Below are 23,281 nucleotides of genomic sequence, written 5' to 3' on the forward strand. Positions count from 1 at the left end.
TCCATGGATTTTGCCACATTAGTCCCAATCAAAAGTTCAACATCGACATCCAGTTTTGAGCTCCTGATATCCTTCAGATATTCCTGTGTTTCAGGTAGGATGTTGAAAGACAGGGGACAGGTTTTTGTTTCCCCATGTAAATAACTCTGGGAGCTCCACAAATTTGCTACCATCTAATTTGGACACCTCCAGTCCTGTAAAGATTTGGCATTTCTTGGCCAGAATTCTGAGGACGAACTTTGTGCTTTTTTGGCATCTTGTGCATTGTAGGCTTCCTAGTTATAACATGTTTGGTAGCTGCAGTGGTTATGAGGAGCAGTGCATATTCCTGCAACATTGCCTGCTTTAATAACTAGCTATAGCTAATAGCTATTGCTATTCTGTGTTCAAGGAGTTCTTGTAAAGGACCTTTTGCTCTTTGACATCCTTGTTGTGGTACATATAGATTTACACCAGCTCTCTCTGCTGCCCCCAGAAAATACAGTCTCGATAACTGCTGGTTCTGTCTTCAGTACAAGGTCAAAAGTCTTTATAAAGGAAATACACTAAATACATCACCGTCCCATACAGTTATGTCTGCATGAAATTCCATTTCTCATCAAACATGTTGATTTTTCTTCAATATATATATAATTGCCATATGTTAGGATCAGTGGTCTTGATAACCCGGGTTTGAGTAATGTCATGGTTAAGAGTAAGTATCCTCTGCCTCTCCTCACCTTAGCCTTGGAGCCTCTACAGGGAGCCACTGTAACTGTAGCTTCACCAAGTTAGACCTCAGGAATGCATAAAACCTGGTCAGAAATAAAGAGAGGGATGAGTGGAAGACAGACTTTAACACACTGCTCAGCCATTTCCAGTGCCTGGTCATGCCTTATAGGTTGTCAAAATGCCCTGCAGCGTTTCAGAATCCCCTAAATGATGGGATCACTTTGTGTTTGTCTACCTGGATGGTATTCCGATTTTTTCCAAGAATCAAGAGGAGCATGTTTGTCAACAGACTCTATGCAAAAGCTGTAAAGTATGAGCCCCATGCTAAGTCTGTCTCCTTCCTATGCTACATCATAGAGAGTGGGCAGATAACAATGGGCCCAGAGAAAATAAAGGCAGTAGTGGAATGGCCAGCATGAAACAATTATTCACCTCCACCCCTGTACTGGTACAGCTTGAGCCAGCCCTCCAGTTTGTGGTACAGGTGGATGCCTCTGACACTGGGGATAGAGGTGGTGTTGTCCCAGCATTCTGGTCCAAACCCGAGGCTCCATCCGTGTGCCTTTTTCTCCCACATGATGTGGAGGACTGTAAACTGCTAGAAGAGAAGTTAGCATTGGAGAAGTGTCGTCACTGGCTAGATAGCTCTGAACAACATTTGTGGTTTGAATTGATCATAAGACCCTCCATACATTCAGTCTGCTAAGCGATTTAACTCTTGCCAAGCTCATTGGTCAATGTTTTTCAGGAGGTTTGTGTTCATACTCACCTACCACCCTGGTTACAGAAATGTCAAGCCAGCCATGCCCTGTCCAGATAGCATAACCCGGCTAAACGAAGAAGACTACATCCTTCCAGCTTCCTGTGTGGTGAAATTGAGTCGACTATAAAGACCAACGATGCCAACCTGACCCAGGTGACAGATCTGAAGGACGCCTAATCGATTATTTGTGCCTGATGCTGTCTGTTCTCAGGTTCTCCAGTGCGCTCACACATCCCGGTTCGCCTGCCTCCCTGGCATTTGCTGCACCGTCTGTTTGGTGGCCCAGAAGGGGAAATCCTCCCACCCATCGAGCTCCTTCCACTCTCCTTTGACTGTTAGCTGGTCCTGGCTATCCCTGGTCACACGTCACAGTGGACTTTGTCACAGAATTACTGGACTCCCAAGGTAATACTGTAATTCTAGTGATTGTGGACTGGTTCTTGCAGTGCATTTTGTGGCTCTCCCCAGCTCCCATCAGCCAAGGAGATGGCAGACCTGTTAGTGGTGCACGTGTTCCGTTTGCATGGTATCCCTACTTTATTGTCTCAGACCCTTGGTCCACAGTTTACATCGTAAGTTTGTAAGTGGACTGGGAAGGTTACGGACCCAGGGAGAGATCCTAGATTCTGACCCTGATCTGGTCAGGGGTTTCCAAAAAGACTATCCTGAGAAATCCCAGTGGGCTGCCAAGAGGCTCCCATTAATGGGGGCCTGGTGCACTCGTGTGTGTGTGTTTTCCCTTTGTGTCTTGTCTGTCTCTACCTGTCTGTCTTTGCGGGTGTGTTCTGCATGTGCCTGCCCCGCCTACTCCCTCCACGTGCTCACCTCCTGAACTCAACTGATTCTAAACACCAATCAAGACTCACCTGCCAGCAGGAATATATAAGCACCGGCTTTCCTGCCAGTATTTGTGGAGTGTTCTAGACTCAGTGTTTGCTTTGCCTTGCTTGCTGCTTGCCTGCCTGTTTACCTGTGTGTCTGTGTGTGTGTGCTTCAGGTGTATCCACCACCTGCTCCAGAGGATCAGTGTCTGATGGTCGTGAGTACCCTGTCTGGATTTCCTGCATGCCTTCCCACTCAACTAGCAAGATCTCTTGGATTATCTGTGCATCATAATTTCAGCAATTTGATTATTAATAGGTCATAGTTTATTTTTCCCCACCTCTGTCTGTGTGCTGCATTTGGGTCCTAGTTTTTGTAAGACATAACACCATTCTTTCTCTGCTCCTCCTTGGGTAGAGAAAACTCAGTGAGCAATGTATTATGGTGTGCAGTTAAATTTTTGAACCTTTTTTGATTTTGTTGAACAACAGACATGTTCCCTGAAGTCAAGAGTGGTGATTTTTGTCTTCAATTAGCTTGCCTGTGTAAAATTAACATTAATTTCCACATTGCACTCCTGTGGTTTCAACACGGTGCATATCATTCATTTTCCACATGCGTATTGTTGCTTTAAGAAAAGGTGCTTCAACACAAGTGCTGGGCTATGTTGAGGGCTTGTGCACAGCCTATGCACTTTGTCCAAACAACACACTTACAGGGAACAAAAGAAAACTGGCTTTTGCATTGTTACTACCCAAGATGTGTGTGTTCCAGCAGCCCATCCAGGAACAATAAGGTCCCTCCTCGATGTTTCAGGAAAGGAGGATCATAGCTGACTGCCATGCACGGTGAATATCTCCTTGGTGGTACTAGTAAAAATGACTCCACATGGCCTGTATGCTTTTAGTCCACTGTATTTATCTGACATCTATTAGTTGCTTTGCAGAGATCTTTAAACTGAAAATGAGAAATTTAGAAACTACAGATGTAAATCCTGTATTTTCACAATTGAAACTTTTGGGAAATTCATAAGAAGGTTTTATTTCAATGACACAATGCATATTTGCATGTTGTCTCCACTTACATGTACCCTTCAATTTTTTGGTGGGGGGTTTCTTATTTTTAATCCATAATGTTAATTCATCAATAATTTGCCAGTCTGACATGGACCATTCTGCACAATGAGGAGTGCTTTAATGCAGTATATTCAAATTGTGATACTGATGCTTAGGCGAAGGACCTGAGTATTTTTGCCACCATTGCTTTTCTCACCCCAACACAGCCTGGGGTTTGGCACGTTCCATCCATTGTTGTCAGGCTTTATGTATTTGTCTTGTAAAAATAAACAGTGTAGGACATCTGCCCATAAGGAACCTATAAGCTATACACCAATGACTGAAATTCAATAGGAATGCCAGATTTATCACACAAACTCAAGGTAGCTAAGAAAAGTCAAACAATAAAGCCAATTAATTGAATACTGCATACTAAACTAGAAAAAATCATGATTAATGAATAAAGGCAAGTGTTGATTCAGCACTATATGAGAATGTGTATATAGTTTACTTAGGTCCATACTTTTGAATTCACATGGTTGAAAATACTTTACATAGATGCCAGCATTCTGATGAAATGAAGTGTCATACATCTGTTCTTTGTGATTAGAATTTGACAAGTCCAATCACAGAGAAATGGGACAACAAACTCTCAGCGCTTCCAGCGATTGGACCTTAATATCTGCATTAATACATACACAGCGTCTTATCACAAAGACCCACACTTCATCCAGCTACCTCCAGCCTTTTCAATGTACACACTAACACCTTATTTCCCTACGAGAGGCGTCTTTATAATAGCCAATTGTTTCTCTATCACAACCAAAGTACAAACCTCAGCCAATAAAGAAATCTATGAGTAACCCTATGCACATTTCATCACACAGCTGCACTGAGTGTTCCCACAGTATGCCATCACTGATAGGCAAGCTTCAGAGATGAAGAATGAGTAATATGAACAGGTCCTGCCCTTAATTTGTACATACATTCTTCTGCATTTACAGCAAAAGCAGGTGGGGGGTGCGGGCTGGGCTCTGCTAAGATTCTCCTCTTTGGCAGCTCTACAATGAGAAAGGCAACAGCTGTTCATTTGATGCCGCCTGCACCTTTGTTGACCCCATTTCCGTCTGTGCGGTCGCTGAGACAGTGGAGAAATTAGTTGTATTACCCGCTCCCTACTGAGGCAGGTCTAGCTGTGATTCTGCCCAGATTCTGTCCATTACAGTGGCCCCTCTGTCTGATTAGCCCCAACACACTCACTAACATGCCAAATCACTGCCTCGCTCAGCTGACGCGAACCTCCACTCTCTGACAAACAGACGGAGAAAACAGCAAGTCCAATAGTTGCCAAGTGCGGATGACAAATGTGCTTACTTAAATGCAGACAGCGAAACGAAGTTGTTCTGTTCCAGACCAAATGTCTGGACCATGACGAGTATAATTGGCAATACATTCACAAAGACAATTTGCAAGTCAAACAACATATTAAGACATTGTCATTTGTAGAATCTCACAGCTGTACATTATGTCTTTCAGAATAATATCTGGTTTGATTCTTCTGTTAACTGAAAACATGGCACGCAGGGATGTCATAGACTGACAACCCACAATAAATCTCTTTGAATACGTCACAACAAGAGGTATAACGCTGATGAAAGTTCAAGATGAATCAAAGTTTCCGGAAAAACTGAAATAATTTCACATAGTTGATAAATTACCTGTTTAGATCATAACCTAATGCATCAGTTCCCAGTCCACGGGTTCCATGACAGCTGTCCAGAGTGCTGATCCTGGAGCTGTCCAGAGCACTCACAGCAGGTTAGACTGTGTTAACATCCTGTCTGCTGAGTTTTAGAGCTGCCTTGCAAAGCTTTCACCAGATTAATCAGTCCTACCTCACCTGGTGTCTTTGTGATTTTGGGTCCAACATAAAAGAATTACAGCCATGCTTTTGAGAATACTGTTGCCATGAGACAGAGCAGAAAACATTTCTGTTGCTTAGTGTATGCCTATAAATCCCTGTCATTTTACACATTTGATCACAGATTAGGCCTTGCACTGTTGCATAATTAATGATGCCTTCAGCAAGAAAAACAGAAATATCACAATATAATATAATATAACAATATATAATTACAAATTATTTGATGAAGTCCAGTAGCAGAAACTGTTATATTCTGTACGTGGGTATATCAGTTGATTCATTGCTTTGGACAAAACTTGCTGTCTCTACTTGCCTCTACCTCAATCAGATCATCATACAGATTTCATAGGCATAGGCATAAAACATTAAAGAAATGTTTGTACAGATATATTTTTAGCGATATCACTATTTATGAAGCAAATCTGAGGTCGTCATAATTTAGCGAGTACCTTTTTCTACATTACATTACTTAGCTTTGGTTAGTTCCAAGCTACAACAACGTATGTATTATAGGTTTGATTCATATCGATTATTTGTAGCAGATAACTTTTAGTGTAATTACTGTACATCATTTTTCTAATATTAATGTGTACTCATAATTAAGTGCAATTATAATCATTTATTCTATGTTTTATTATAGAATATAGGAAATTTAATCATCTGCACTGACCACAATAACACAGCAGTGAAAGTTGAGAGAAATGCCTGTTAGCTTTTAGTGAGCAAAATAATCTGCTAATAAGTACAGAAAAAACTTCAGCATCTGACTTCAGTGTAAATGCTGTCATCTGGATGAATCGTTACTTGACTAACAGAATCCAGTATGATTATTTTAATGGCAGTTTTTCAACTACAAGAAATTTAGAATGTGGGGTTCCCCAAGGAAGTTGCATTGGTCCACTCCTCTTCTCAGTTTTTACTAATGACCTACCCCTTGTACTGAATAGGGCAGTTATGAAGATGTGGAGAGTCTAGATGAACAGACTGGGGGCCTGGGTTTTGGGTCAGAGATCTGCATTTAGGCTTTGCTCACTTCCTAAATGAAACGTCTGTATCCTCATTGCGCTGCATTATTATAAACGATGATGACCAGGTGCTGTCTCTCCCTCCTCATCTCCGGGCAGTTCTCATACATTAGTTCCATGTTGTTGACTGTGTAATTGCTGTGTCTGAGCATAGTGTAAAACAATCTCAAATTAGTATGATTCCATGAAAATAACCGTTAAGTTCATGCAAGATACGTAAAAAGGTTAGACTTTTTACGTATCTTAAAACGTACAGTCACATATCATCACTCTTAAGTGAATTGTTAAATAAGAAATATTCCATATCTCTTTTACTTGAATCAGAGACTGAACCAAAAACCAGTAAACACCTTGAAATGACTTGATTGCTTTGAAGTTGTTATGGTTGATACAGCCTGTGGATGTTGAAAGGTTAAAAGGAGGTATACAATGTGTGATTTGATGTGGATGCATCTTCTATGTTGTCTGTTGATGTATTGTGCTTTTATGTGGACCTCAGGAAGATTAGCTGCTACCTCTGCAGCAGCTAATGGGGATTCAAATAAACAATAAACAAATAAGTAGAGCGATTAGTTCACCATGTAATCCACAACGCTTTAAGGATGAGTGTGTATGGCTAACGGATGGATGGATGTAAAATACAGCACCTGGTCACAATCAAAGTGAGGTGTTGACATGATACACATTTTAAATGTTACATGGGGAATTAGGTGACTCTCTCTCTCTGGAAACAGAGAGAAAAGAACCAGTGGAGAAGGTTGTGTGGGGGTCGAGGGGGGTCATGTCCCATTCATGCTGACAGTACATTATGGAAACAGCTTTCATTTTGTTCCCTGGCTGTCATTATTCACACTACATTATTATGATCATTGTGACTGTTTTCAAGAAAACCAATGTTGATTCTGCAAATTACATGTAGAACTGCACTACAGAGTGTATGGTCTCCACCTCTGTCGACCCCCCATCCATTTTTATTGACTTTATGCACAAGAGACATTTTAACTGAAATACTCTCTTTTAATATTCACTCCCAACACAACAGCAGCCTAAGTCATATCGATTGTGGTTGAATTAAAAGTACCTGATGCAGGGCGTCTCTAATCCGCAGGGTCTTTTAAGAGTCACCTGGTCTGACAAATGGGCCCTTTTAAAGGAGTATAATGTGTTCTTAAATTATTTTATTGATGGGAGGGGGACAGCCACTCCAGGTACCCATACAAACTGACTTAACACGCTGTGAAAGGGTCAATTTGGGCTCCATTTTCCATTTCTTCGTTATCTGCATTTAGAGTCATGCTGAGAGGCTCGACATGAGCTGGGATGTGCTTTGAGGAGGTTTGGCAAATTTCACCATTTGCTCGCATTTGAAAGGTTCCTCCATTGCACTAGAAATTTGCTCATAGTTTGTGTTTCCTGAGTTGTGGCCTTGTAAGCGAGGTTGTGGTACTGACCTCACAGAACTTCCCTGTATACAGATGTATACATATCTATATTTTCATTTTGCATTTTTAGGACAAGGAATGGACATGGTACTGTGTTCAGCCTAAATAATCTATATATAAATTAAGCTTCTTCAAACCTGAAAAAGATAAATGACACCTGTACATTTTAAAGTACTGCTTGACCCCTTTGATTCTCCCTGCCACAGAAAATCAAACTCTCTCTCTACATTAGGTTCACACATGACACAAAGCTTCTCAACCCTCCCCATGTATGTCTCGCAAATCCACAGCCTCATGCAGCGGCCAGCCAGAATGACGTTTTGTCTTTCATAAGCCTGGCAATTTCCCCCTGAAAATGAATGATTAATGCTGAATGGAGGAGAAAAGGTGTGTAACGCTTTTCAAATCAGCAGACTCTGTAAAAGGGAGACCGCTAATTACATTGCTGTTTGTATGACCTCTGCTTAAGTGCATGAAAGCCTCCTGCAAATGACAGGTGAAATTGCATTTTCAAGTAACATTTTAAAGGTCCATGTGGGCACTCTGCCTAATAAAGCCATTTGTAAATGACTCCTCTTTTAGACTCCATTAGGAAGTGGAGCAAGGAACATTTCGTCATAGGATTCAGAGTCAATAAGCATGTAATCAGGACGTCCAGAGAATATAGCAACCAGTGAAGGGGATAATTAATGAGATTGCCTTATGAACTGGTTAATTACTGACTGTTGGCCCCCTCAATTGTCCCTCCAAGTGCTGCATTTGTTCCCTAGTTGCCATTATGCCCTGATTGACAGAGGTGACAAGCACAGGAGAGAATCAAGACATCTGAGGGTAGATTAATTGGCTATTTACACATGGAAACCAGGCTGAGAATTACCGTGACTAGTAATTACAATGTCTGAAGAGGAGAGGTCAGGCTGCAGTGAATACGCTTAAACAGCATAAATATGTTGTGCATGCGGTCAAAAATTCATCTTCTTCCAAATGATGAGGCATTACATGACACAGATATTTATGTAGATATGATACCGTGTTTTCACAAGAGGCTTAGTTGCATTGAAAAACTAAAGGGAAGGCGTTACTGCATGTACACATCTGCTCATGTACAGTCACCGAGTTGTTCATTTTTGTTATAAAATTAGAGGCGACATTCAAAAAGCTACAAATTAGAGCACCTTATACTAAATAAGCAGAAAAACATTCAAACATAATAGAAATTGTTCAGATGTCCAGAAGTGCAGCCATGATGTGTGAACAAAGTGGAGGTATACAGGCACAGTCATAAATAATAAGTACAATATAATAATAATAATAATATAAGAACTAATATAATAAAGTACATACTATACTGTAATAATACAATACTATGAATTCTTTATGATAGAAATCAAAGATAATACTGTCATATAGTCCATAACATAACAATATATTGTAATAGTATTAATATATATATATATATATATATATATATATATATATATTATGATATAACAACACGATGCAACGTAAAAAAAAATAGTGTTATAGATATGTTACTGCTTCCATAGAAATAACAATATTGGTAGGCAAATATATAATTGGGGACAGGATGGAGGCTTGTTAATATAATACTGGTGTACAGGTTTTTTCATTATCGAGAGGAGAGGAGATTACAGACTGGAAATGAAAATGGAGAAACACAATGAAGCCGAACAATGTCTGCACATACAGACACACTCTCTCACACACACTCACACACACACGTTTGTCTCCTTGTTTGATCATTTGCTTAATACCCACGAAGGATGGAGAACAAGTGGTAAGATTTATGAGAGAGGTTAAAGGGGGTTAAAGCATGTGAGAGTCAGGGAGGAGAACCAATCCCAGGTTTTAGGGAGTGTGTGTGTGTGTTTGTGTGTAGAGGGGGGGTTTATTCAGAACCACACGAGTCCCTGCACCTCCAGGGTCCAGGTCTGGGCTTTGTACATGCTGGCAAAAGAAAAAAAAAAAAAAAAAGGAAAACACTGCGTTCACTCAACAGGGGTGGAACTCAAAAACCACCAACCCCGCCTCCGTGCAGTGAACGACACACACAAACACACACACATACGCAGCCTGTTAAGGGGTGTGTGTGTCCACTGACCTGTTATGACCTGTCCTTTCTGAAGGCAACAAAAGTGGGAGTGAAAGAGGCGTGAGATCACACACGTTTAAATCAACTGGATGAGTGCTCTTATTCATGCGATCCCCACTGGGCGAACACTGACAATGTCCTGCTTGTTCACTGCCTCCACATTAGTCCAGGACAGGTTGACGTGGCAGCAGCAATAACTGCCACACTGCTCATTACATGAAATCATTGTTTTTTTTAACAACGTGGCCATTCTCACTGTGTGCTGTAATTAGTTCAATACCTGTTGTGCAATCTGAAATGACTGGCTGATACATACATACATGTCCAAGTAATTTCCCTGGTGTTTGGTGATTTTCAGTGGCACCGGACTGTAAGGTTATTTTATCAGACTATAACTGTTACACTGCAACTCTTCAAACCCTGCTGATAATCAAAAAAGTAATTTAGCAAAATGTGAATATTTCACTATATTTGTATACTCCAGTAAGAAATAATAACAACAATAATAATAATAATAATTATTATTATTATTATTTTATTATTATTATTATTATTATTATTATTATTATTATTATTACTACTACTACTAATAATAATAATAATACAAGTTATATGTTAATCTTAAATGTTATATAGTATTGAAATATTACTATTACTATCTACATAAGATCCTGTATCAAACCACTTGAAAAATCCCGCGAGTTATGATGATTTGAATTATGGGTAGAGCTCTTGCCTTGATAACCATACATGCTTCCCTGTACCAACATGGCAGCTGCACCACCAGGCTATCACCTGTGCTTTACATAATAATCAGGTTAACACTATGTTAACATACTTAAAGTCATACTCTCTTTTCTCTTTGGCGCTGAGAGATAAATCAAGCTCACAGCCCTACCTAGCTATTTAGGTAGCATGTGCAGCCTTGGTAAGATAAATAAACAGAGGAGTATACTGTGTACTAGATAGCTGATTGAGAATTAATTTGATCTTTTTTCCAGGTCACTAACAGGTCCCAACTGGCCAAACCTGGCTGCAGCTGGTGAGCTTACCTGAGGCAGGGGGCATGTGGTTGGCTGACAGGTGAGAGGGCACTGACACATCACTGTCATGTATGAAATGTGACGATGTGAAATGAAAAGTGGGAAATATAAAAGTCTTATTATGTCATTGTGAAATAAAAGCTGATATTTGAAAAAGGGCATTGTGAAATGAAACTGAAGTCCTAATGACTGATGAATAACCATCATCATTAAACATCATGATAATGAGTTCAGTTTTAATAATTTCTTAAATGATTTCACAATTTATTGCTTCGTTCATACATTCAACAAGAATCTTATGCATGTGACTATTTCACAATAATTACTTTATTTATTTGATACTGAACAATTTGGTGCTCCATATTGACTACATTTATTTTTTATAAATATTACTCACATTTTTTTTCAAATTTCTTCTCAAAGCCATAAAAATGGGTAAACTTTAAACTCACACTATTTAAATGGCTAACCTGGGAATATTAAAATAAACATTAAAAACCCTAAATAACCTGCCAGCGTTTATTGATCAGGTTAATTTCACAGGTTATATTTTATCTTCTGTCCTAATAAAAACATCAGTTTACCATTGAAAGTTACCCCCCAGAGTAGTATTTTTTCAAAATTCACAGAAGCTTCAAAACCAATGAAAAATGCTTGAAGCTCTTCTATTGGGCTCTCAAAAATCATTTGATCAACTGCACACCTTGTCTGCTAAGTGGCTTTCCATAGTTTCTGAAGAATTGTTTGTTATTGACAGAGCAGGTATGATGACGAAAGTGCAACAAGTCAAGATTTAAAAACGTATCACATGATAGTCAGCTCTACAAAAAGCTCTTTCCAACATCCTCATATCAGCTGTATTGATGCTGTATCGATATATTCATGACTGAGATTGTGAAGTAATGTAACAATAACAATACATGCTATGTATTATACTAGACATAAACAATAAATAAATCCAAAATATGAGTTAGTGAAGTGAAATGAAATGGCTAGTCAGTCTGATTATCATGCTACCTGACCGTATCCAGAGACCAGCTTTTTCAAATTAAACCAATGGCTGCATTTTCACTTGTCAGAAACACCTGCTTTGTGGGTCAGATCAGCCAAAAAGCACAGAGAATCAGACGCATTTTTCGATTTATCCACGTAAGCGTGAACATTGCCTTAGCTCTACTCTCCGACTATCAGAGCCAACCCTCCCAGAGACAGGAAGTGTCGGACTCAGGGGGTGGCGTGCTGCTTGAATGGGAGCGTTTGCTCTTGGAGTCGGAGTCCCTCGCTGCAGCGTGGATCCCCGCTGGCCTAAACCCCTCTTTTCTCACTGCTCTCCCCGTGGATTAAATAGCTTTCGCTCGCCTCTTTTTCCTTCGCTTGCTGCTGACAGGAGTGTCATTTCACTCCTTCCTCCCGTGGCCTCAGCAGATGAAGTAGCAGTTTTTTTGTTTTTCTTCTTGCTCACTTGGAAGGAGCAAATGACCAGCGAGAATTCAATTAGCAACATGTCCCTCTCAGCCGGGGGTCCGAGTCGCTGCTTGTACGGCCCGCATCGGAGATCAAGCCGGCCCAAGTGAAGTGACAGCAAGCAAGAGAAAGGGGTAAACGAAGTGTGTGCGGGTGGGGGGTAGGCGGCATCTGCCCCCATACAGATTTGCTTAATTGGGTTTGACTCCCACAATTACAGAGTAATAATGGCCTTTTCAACCCGGCCATGTCGAAGTGAAAGGCAGTTGCTCCGCGCACCCGTGTGCTGTCAGATGGTTTATAGCGGAGGGTGAGCGACAGAGAGAGGGGAGAGAGAGATGGGGGGAATTGGCAATGGACTTTGGTTAAGCAGTGGTTATTGAGTCTTTGATAGGACTCCAGGAGGCCAGGGCAGCAACAATGACAGAATTAATGGGCAAGGCACAATGAGAATGTCAGCTCAGCGGGGGGCTGCTGTGGCCTTTGAGCTGCCTTCTGACGCCTCTGTGATTGTGCTCTCCACAACACTGTGAAAAGGCTTGACCTGTTTGTTGGTGGATCTGGTCTTCAATGCATTTTTTTTTTCTTACAACCTTTTGTGTTCATCATAGTGCCATGCCCTGGAGTTTATCTCTGAATGAGCAAGCAACGCGACAAGGCCATGATCAAGTGGACATCATTTTGCTAATGTGTACACATACAGTTGTCAGATAATGACATGCTTTTCAGAGTCAAGTGAAATACACTCGATGGCTACAGAGACGCCTAAGAAAATTGGACGTGACTGCAGTGAAAGACAAACACAGGTGGACGGAGAATTTGAATTTTCAGCTAGCACGCACTGAGCCTTAGCTAATGCACTGGATGAAGAAATGGAGCCAGCACTCGTGACCAACAGGGTAACTCAGATGACTTTTTGTTGTAATGGGTAACCTAAAAAGGTAGTTTTGCAATTCAAGTAATTAAGTTCTGTTTTCAAATAAGCAATCCATTACTGTTTCTTTCCTACTTTCTGGGTGCTGATGCCCACTAGTGGAAGGTATCCAATCCCACAGTAGTGTCTGTGATCATGGGTAGCTCAGCTAGCGAGATGGCAGAGAGGACGGCCTTCACGTCGTGGATTGTGTTGAATTTAAGGGTGTAAGAGACAAGATCATCACGGTGTGCTGGTACAACAGTTTATGCTACGATTGCAGGTCAAAAATGTCAGGATTAACATTACAATAATAATATCAAACAGCAATCAATCTTCCCTGAAATGCACCTATCACTGCTAAATGGCTAAAATTACTCCATACCGTGATTGCCTTGGATTAAATTAATATAACACTGAACAGTGAAATGTGTATTGCAAACAAAAGAAGGGTTGCTGTTTGGAACTGAGGAATTTAGGATTTAAAGCTATTGACTGGATGAGTTAGGAAAATTCAAATGATCTTATTGTCAATCTGCATTTCAAACACGACGCAAACAGGCTGGAGATGGAGTGCGAGTAATTGTAGCATGGTCCCACTTCTGCATGGATGTTGCTTCAATTCCTAGCTTTGCTATTCCTTGTTTTATTGGATTAGACGGCATCATTCATTTACATGCAAATACTGATGTCTAGCTACCAGGAATCTGCAAGTTTTTTCTATTTTTTAGTGTCTTTCTTTACATTTTTAATCTTTATATTCAGTTTACAAGGCATAAGGACAAAATTTGACCGCCTGCTTGAGTGATATTTAGATATTTTTATGAGAGAGTAGAATTGTGCTCCGGAAAATACAGATAGAAAGGAATGTGCTCTGTCTGGAAAGCATCAGTGTGTATAAGACACTCTCTTTGTGCACAGGAATATGAACAAAATCCACAGGTCTGACACACACACACACACACACACACACACACACACACACACACACACACACGCACAGGCACACACACACAAAAAAAGTTTCCAGTGTGGGCCAACTTGTATGGACTTTAAAGCACCCTGCTGTCAGTCATGATTAGCTGTAACGATGGGCCCATTTTGACACTTCAGAATCAAGTCTTGGCAAATAGCCCTGGGAAGAGGAGCCACATGCTACGAGATGGCTTTTCCCTGATATAATTTGTGGCTGCAAATTACAAAACAGAGGCAGAAATAATGTGTAAAGTCAAGTTTGGTGAGGGAGAAAATGGAAAAATTTAGGGCTGTGTGCCACTCTAATGGATATCCTTGTGGCTGGGAGAAAATGGGACTCAATAATATGTCCTTAATGTCTGCCAGCGCTGTTTCAGGGAACGTATCAGAAGAAATGTCCCCTGCCATTTCTGCAAGCAATCACTTAATGGGATGGGCAAATCTCAACAAAATGGATGTACTGATCTATTTCTGGGCTTGACAGATGGAATGAATCTGTGGCTCCTGGAAGACAAAAAAGAAAAAGGCCGAAGGCAAAGAAAAGAACAGCCTACAAACAAGAAAAGATAAAAACAAGCCTTTCACGATTCATTCAGCTACACAGCATGCCTGCAATGTTTGTGTGTGGCTTAAGTGCAGACACTGACAGGAATTTCAATTATTTAATTAGGAAGGGAAAATGAAAAGACTTAAGTGTTGTGATTTCTGCAGTCTTTCATAGATCAATCTAATGTGCGCTCACATTGGAAATCAACCAAGATGGAAGAGGGGCAAGTGAAGTAGCGTCTTCCTAAATCACGCAATTAAAATGGCAAATTAGTTTCTTGATATATTCATTTAAGTGGTTAAGTGGAAATGTTTCTCTCCCCGTCCACGCGGCTGTCTCATGGGTGGGTGTGGAGAGGCAGCGCCATCCACATGCTCTTATGATTAGAGCCAACGTTCATTTGCTGAGAAAACGCTGAAAGCACTTGCTGCACAAATTAGCCATTTGAAGGCTTGAAAATTCAATTCCGAGGAGTTGATTTAAGCATTTAGGCAAAGCGTGGCTGGGACGTAAAGATTTAGAAGCATTTTGCCCGCTAATGTCGATAACTTTCAGAGGCCATTATAGGTTTTTGTGGCCTTGTGCCTTGTGAACGGCACAGCTGGAAAATACCAGCATCTCCCACTTTTCGCCTTGTCTCGGTCACCTTCGCACCTGTCTTGCATGATCTACAGGCTGTTTTCCCTGTAGAACAGCTTTGTGTTGGACATTTTCTTATAATGCGGACATTATTGTCCATCGTGAAAGGTCATCTGATTTTCAACCATTCGTTCAATTAGTACAAAGATAAATCAAATCTTCTCATTCATAGGATGTGTCAGTGGGTTATATCTGCCAGGGGCCGTATATTGAAGAAATGGAGTGCGATATATGTAGAAATATGTGATGCAGTGCAAAATATACATGGAGACAGTCATGGAAACAAATAAAAACTGAAATTAGTGGACTCAAAAATTGGGCTTGAAGAACAAGGATACACACAAAACATGCATGTGATGATCAGCAGGGTTTATGTACTATGTGACCATGAATGTATGGACATTTTAAAATTGCATCAACTAGGAATTTCAATGCAAATTTTGAAAATAGAGGTATTGTCCTCAAATAAAAATGACGATCAAAAGAGATACTGCTTGTCATCAAAAATCTGCAGTCATGTGTCTATATTGCCATGAATGCTAACATTGTACATGAATATGTGCAATTAATAGAAAAATAAATAATGGAAGGATAAAGGAACCGAAATCCCACTACATTCAAATGTAAGCACGGCAGCTTTACACAACTCCAAACTGAGCAGGTGTAAGTGACATAATAAATGAAAACCCCTTTGTGTGTGTATGCACAGCCTTTAATCCTTATTAACACAGCACTTATAAACTGATATGTTTTGCATGTAAATTCCAAGCAACCAACAGTCAAATATATGTGTAGGGAATAAAACGTACAATGCTAGTAGCATAAACTGGAAATACTACTATTTTGAAATTGTACTTGAGTAACTGTACTTAGTTACTTTCCATCACGAGTTAAAAGACCACTCAGGGAAACAGGTACATTGTTATCACTGAAATGTGACTTTTTCAGTGAGACACAGCTTTCAAACAACTTGAAATGGAGATAAAACGTGACATGAGAGTGTGTGGATCATCTTGCGCCGACAGCAGGTGCACATGAACAAGCCCATGTGCAGGAGGATTTCCGACATGCCTTAGCTTAGCAACTTTACCCCAACAACGCAGGCCCGCCAGTCGCCCGGCCACACACCCCTTGTAATTACTCTCGTCACATTACCTTTCTGAGTGCTGTGCGAGCTCCTTACCCAGTGATGATACCACATAAATGTAGACTTTCCATAACAAAATTAATCTCTCAAAAGCTGGATGGATTCAAGAAAACATGGATTTGCTCTTCTGTCACAGAGGCATATTGTCCACTTTGATGGTGCATGGGAGGATATCAAATGCCCTCCTGGCTGCCACACTCCAGATGGAAGAAAATAGGCTGTGGTCTATAAAAATGAAGTTAGATGTAAGTACAGCACTCAAATCTCGGGGAGAAAAAATGCTTTTCCTGGGGCATTTTGTTGTTGTCAATTGGTCTGAGCAACTTGCTGTAATGCAGGTAATGGAGCTACTCTTCTCCTTTCATCTTCGGGGTTTGTGCGTGTGTGTGTGTGTCAAAGCAAAGGGAGGCCCGGCTGGATATGGCACAGAGGCACAACAAGAGCAAATACAACCATGGCCAGAATGAAGGAGACATCAAGTCAGAGCACAGTGAAGGGATCTGCACTGGTGTGAGCCGCTTCTTCAAACATCTGGCAGCTCCATTTACCTTCAGTGCTGCCAATTCTGAAGGTGGGATTTCTATAGATTGCTATTTCAGCAGAAGAACGTGGTTATATTACAGAGGATTGTAAGAAATGAATGAGAGTGAACGCTGATTTCCAAATCATCATGAAAAAATATGAGCATCGTCCTTTAAGCCTGACAGTAACAGGCAATCCACTTTCTATCTGCTTATAATGTCTGCACTTATCTTTCCCCACCAAAATAGGAAACTACATCCACCAAACACTAGTTCCTATTCAGAATGCTGACAGTCCACAAATATCCAACACTTTCCTCTGTAAAACTGCTGTAGTAGATTTTTTCACTTGCTTGGGGCATTGCAGCGAGATTTAAGAACAACACTGAGATCGATTTATAACCACCTTACAGAGTTGTTATGGCCATGCAGTGCAAACAGTTGCATATTAACACATCCAGCAAACACAGGGCAACAACAACACTTACATATATATACAGAAACCTTCAAAAACTGCAGAGCTGCAGTATGTGCCATAAACATGTATCTTCAACACTATAATACTCCTTATTTAATGCTTTATTGCCATGTAAAAGAACTGATTGCAACTGGTATCTAGATGTATGTGGAAATATTACTCTACATTTGCTGCAAATGCAACTAAAATGCATTGGAACAAATTTACGAAAACGTAAATTTATTTCGCATATTCAGAGTGTAGCATATTTAAACCTTAATTGGCATATTAAGACTTAATAAGACTGTTTAAACAGTGTGGCAATGTTTGCTTGTATAAATAGACAATAATCAGAATCAGAGCTGCCAAAGACTCTGATTTAATGCCTGGCTGCCCTCCACTAAAGCCAGTTCAGCCCTTCAATCAAAACCATGCAGTCATCAGTATTGCTTCAGCTTGCCAAGCTTTGACCATTTCTGTTTTTTCAGCAGATTCCCAAACCACAAAACTGGTGGGTGCTGATTGGCCGGTGGTCAGTCTGGCCTATTGTCTCAGTGCTGTGTTTGTTGCAGCCCCAGTTTCTCCCTATTCACCCCGTCAAACGCTGGTGCTATTACCCTGCTGGAAATCTGCCTGTCTTGGCATTATAGGATCTTGTTGTATTTTGTCAGGTAGCCCTGTCTTCATAAACGTCTTCATAAAAGGGGTTGATTAAGGTAAGATAATATTGAAATTTGTCCAATAACTGCTGGTGTTCCTTGAGTTCTTTGTGTTTTTATTTCTTTGTGTTATTTTTCCCTACCTTGAGACACAGCTCCGGCTCTAAGAGGGAATGTCCGTCCGCTGGGAAGCTTGCAAATATTAGCATTCGCTGTATCAGAAAATGTACAAACCAGTTTTAGTGTCATTTTATTTTCTTTTAAAATGTCTTTATATATACCAGTTTCATATGTTCCACGGAGACAAACCTTTTTACTCTGCAGGCGATAAGGTTCATGTGTGGTGACTATGAATGAAAAGACATTAAAAGCATATATCCTCTGGAGGTTTTCTGACTAAAAAAAGAGTGAAAAATAGAGATGTAGAAACGAAAGCCTTATTATAAACTGATTACAACACAGAAATGGTCGAACAAGGGAAACGCTTTGTAGCATTGTATTGATTGTATGACAAACATGCGCAGTATTTCTCTTAATCCTAATAGGTCTATTTTCTCAGGTGTTTTACGGGAATAGAAGACATTTGTAGTGAGAGTTGAAGAATTTCTGGGGAAAAGGTTGAGTGATGTGATTGTGTGATTGAGAGGAAACAGTCAGCCTCGAGGTCAGCGCCAGTCACAGCCAAGGCCTCGGAATGAAAAGAAAATTACCTGCTTTCAGGGAGTTTTATCCTGGCTTGGAAGAAGATGATGTAAAATGATATATAGAAATATTAGAATATTAAATCCAACTGGCTGACTAACTGATTAAAAAACAATTATTAGAATTTTGTACGTGGCACATTCTGAGACAGCTGATGTGCTCGGGATCAAATGGTTTTAAAAAGGGCTCTAGTTTAAATTGAGACAGCTGCCGGAATATGCCGGAGAGGATGCTCAGAGGGAAATGTGATCCAGCGGAAATACAAAGCTCTTCAATGAATACACAGAGCTCTTCAACGAGCATCCCGGTCAGGTTTCAGACATAACAAGATATACAGTATCTATCTATCATCCTTTCCCCCAAAAAATCCATGACAGCTCTCCATGAGGAGGAGAGGATGGCTGCAGGATATTGCATCCAGGTGGAACAATGAGCAATAGATGGATCAAGTATCAAAGCATCGCTGGACACGATAGAGGCTGGACGTGTGTGTGTGTGTGTGTGTGTGTGTGTTTGTGTGTGCGCCCGCACTGGGGGTGGGGGTGTATGTAAAGCCCATCTTCGGGGACTGATCTCCTAGAGAACAAAGTGGAGCATACACACAGGCGACCCCTCAGCTCAATCCAGTGGAAATAATATGTTCATTACAACGCAATTACTGACACTTAGACCCTCTCTCCCTGAAGTGTGTGAGGTGGGGAGAGGAGGGGGCCCTGCCACTGACCACTGATGCTAAGTGACCTTATGTTCCTCTATGTGTGTGTGTGTCTGCAGGTGCAGGATGTACAGCTTTATGGGTGGAGGGTTGTTTTGTGCAGGCGTGGGGAACATCCTCCTGATCGTTTCCACAGCAACCGATTACTGGATGCAGTATCGACAGTCCAGTAACTACATGCACCAGGGCCTGTGGCGCTACTGTATGCCAGGGAAATGCTTCCCACACAACGACAGCATTGGTAAGTGTGGCCAAGGAGGGTTCATACAGATGACTGGGAAACTGCTAAGTTCCAGTTAGCTCGACAAACATTTCTAAAAGATTTCCAGAGGCCGAAATCATTTCATTGAATGAGGTAAAGTTCAATGGGTGGAGCCAGTAAGAAAAGTTGACTTCAGTTGCTCATATTAAACCAGGAAACTGTACAATTATAAATGAATAATTTCTTCTCCAGACTTGACAATGGGGATAACTATCTCAAATGTTCAGCATGCTAGCAGATGAGCTTGCCATCTGGCCAGCTGTATGTTCATATGGCTAATTTGAACATGGGAGTGCAGCTGGGCTGACTTTCTGTATACTTGCACTGAATTGGGGGCAGTATGAGCAGAATAATAAGTCGGCATTTTTCAGTTAGCAGCTGTAGCACATGGTCTTGATAATGTTCGGTAACGTCGCTCTTATTGCTTCGGTTTTTCACTGGATTTCAGTCTACTGTAAAATAAATTTGTCAAGATCCATCCTACCTGTATTTTCTTTCCTCATTGACTATTCGTCATCATATTGGCTTGTTAACATGGCCTGAACAGGGTCACAGTCATTCGTGTTTCTGTTGATTTCCACTGACCCCACCGGTGACTCTTATCGACATTTGACCTTGTCCACAGCCCACTTAGATGCCACCCGAGCCCTCATGATCCTCTCTCTTTTGGCCTGCTTCATTGGCATCATCATTGGCATTATGGCCTTCATCCATTACTCCTCCTTTGACAGGTTTGACAAAACCTTTGCTGCAGGCATATTGTTTTTCATCTCATGTAAGTTCAACTCTATTGTTTTGCTACTGTTCAGTTTGAGCTGTAATCTGCATTTGATTTTATCGTAATTGACTGTAAACACCAAAGACTGACACTCAGGTTTCTGAAAAATATAATGATAATAATACTAATTATCAAAAAGAATGGACTAATCGTGAACTACTGACTTCCTAATGATTCCATTATCGGCACAATTTCAAGACAAAGCACAGCTGCTAATTATGTTCATAAAAGTCTTCATTCATGACAGAGAGTTTTCATTCTGCCTTGTTTTTAATGCTTTGTTTTGCATAATGTGTAGCAGCCTTTGTTCAGAATGAGTAATATCAATTGGTGTTGTTCTGTTACAAAGAGTCAATCCCTGAAAGATCTAAAAAAGCAGAACCTCAGTAACTACATCTTCAATGAGCAGCCACTATGGTTGCCCATTTTGTACAATGCAATTCTTTAACATTTTTTTTTCCTTTCTTCCTGCTCAGGCTTTTTAGTGTTTCTAGCAATGGCAGTGTACACTGGGGTGACTATTAACTACTATGGGAAACGCTATGGAAACTGGAGGTTCTCCTGGTCCTATATCATTGGCTGGGTGTCAGTGGTACTCACCTTCTTTTCAGGTAAACATGCAACCCAATGAACTAGACGTGCCCCCTTTGTGACAAAGGTGCCATCAGATTCCTTCATTTGTCCGGGTTCCACTCTGGTGTGTACAGGTTGAAATTCACTGGCATTTGGTTGTGATCGTTTTCTGCTCACTGTTAACTTCTCTTCAAACTACAACCTTGAGTGAGTTCCTGGATGAGCAACTAACGCACTCAGTGAAGTGTAGATAAAATCATTGCTTCGAAAACATATTAATCTCAACAGGCTCAAACTACTGTTTCCATATATGAATAATTTTACACTACATCATGCAGTGCCTTTTGAAATTCAAATGTAGTATAGCAGATAAAAATTATATTCACCTCTACATGTTGTCAAGGACTCAGCTAGTACCTGCATGCTTATTTGATGGCATCCATACTTCATTTACTGCACACCAAAGATAACCCAAACTACAGATGTGATATTACACAATACAACGACTCACTTCCTCAGCAGAAAGCAGTCAAAGCATACATGGGTTAATCCATAGTCAAGCAGCTGCATCAATGATGTGACATTATCAGTAAGTGATGCTTGTAGTAAGTGCTCATCTCTGAATCCTCCACCATGCTGTGCAGTACCTGCTGTTCAGCAGGCTTTTCACTATACTGAATATGAAAATGGAGGGAAACAGCATCCATATGCTGAAAATACCGTGATGTTAAAACTGTTTTGCTGAGATAGAAAATATCAGCAAAATGACAGCAATGACTGCTGGTAAGTGAAGACTACAAGACTGTGAGCCACATTTCTTTTATCATTTGCATTTATTCACTGGATGCAAAATAAACAGCACATGTATGACATGAAGTGGCTACTACTGTATTTGAATTTGGCTTGCACTAGAAAGGTTTTTTGACAAAGCGGAGAGCCTTAAATATGTGTCCCAATAAGTTAGGTTGGCCACTTCAATCACAACAGACAAAGCTGCTCCATATATACAGAGAGTCTAAAGAACTCGACTTAGTCCAGTTTTCAGTGTCTCAGAGTGACATAAAAAGCCCTGTGTGTGATTCTAATTCAGCAACAGTAATTGAATTAAAATGACACAAATGACACAGTCATGCATATTGTGTAAATAAACTGCAAATATAAAAGTACACGTTTTATGAGTTTAAACATAAGAATATGTTGCTAAAAAATTATTAAATCACAATACTCAATATTTCGATTATTCCTTTTACAGATGCTTGTAAGTTACATTTCCTAATGGATGAGAAAGACCTCACCCGTCTGTCTTTGCAGGTATATTCTATTTGTGTGCCTATCGGATGCATGAATGCCCCAGGAGCGCTAACTCTCATTAGAAGACTTAAAGCATCATCCAGAAACAAGCCATGGATTAAGATCAGGAGAGCTGCGTCGAGGCTGTGTGGAGACCCTCACCATCAACATGGACGCAGAGCTGACCTCTGGAGCACGGATGATCAAAGTTTAAATGATTTCAATAAAGGATTGGTGAATATCTGACTCTGTATTTTCCTGCGCAGACACTGCGCACAGATTCTACTCCGGTTCTTTCTCTGACGGTGGTTTTAGTGTCAGGACGTTTTTGGAGGCTGGCCCGCATGTCACTGGAGTGCTCCATTCCGGATCCCACCCTTGGCTTTCTGATACTGCGTGGCCACTGCCATAGAAGATTATTCCTCTACAAAATGAAGTGCAGACCAGTCTGCATTGAAAAAACAGCCCAGTCAATGCAACTGTGGCTGAACGCACATTCATTTTCCAAGAAAACCCTCACTGAAAAGTCTTTTTTCATAATTGGTTGTCATGATGCCTCATGTGATTTATAATCGAATTTAAAAAATGGAACATAAGTGGGCAAATACAAAACTAGAGATGTTTATATGCCTACGAAAACTATACTCACACATAATTAAACAAGAAATTCAGTCATTTAGCGCTTTACCTCGCTGTCCTGGAGAGTGCACTGAATACAAGTTAGAGGATAACTGAATAAAT

The 23,281-nt window shown here is 40.6% G+C and overlaps 1 protein-coding gene across 1 annotated transcript; it reads left to right on the forward strand.

Moving 5' to 3' along the window:
* The first annotated feature begins 1,117 nt into the window (after nucleotides 1-1,117).
* Nucleotides 1,118-22,623, forward strand: lim2.1 (lens intrinsic membrane protein 2.1). The gene is given in 10 exon segments (XM_041952694.1): nucleotides 1,118-1,320; nucleotides 1,460-1,580; nucleotides 1,686-1,808; nucleotides 1,943-2,000; nucleotides 12,321-12,436; nucleotides 12,438-12,496; nucleotides 19,697-19,878; nucleotides 20,525-20,674; nucleotides 21,154-21,288; nucleotides 22,562-22,623. Coding segments are annotated over 10 exon segments (1,209 nt in total).
* The last annotated feature ends 658 nt before the right edge of the window (nucleotides 22,624-23,281 follow it).

The sequence above is a fragment of the Chelmon rostratus genome, chromosome 14 (assembly GCF_017976325.1).
Source record: "Chelmon rostratus isolate fCheRos1 chromosome 14, fCheRos1.pri, whole genome shotgun sequence".
Taxonomy (NCBI): Eukaryota; Metazoa; Chordata; class Actinopteri; order Chaetodontiformes; family Chaetodontidae; genus Chelmon; species Chelmon rostratus.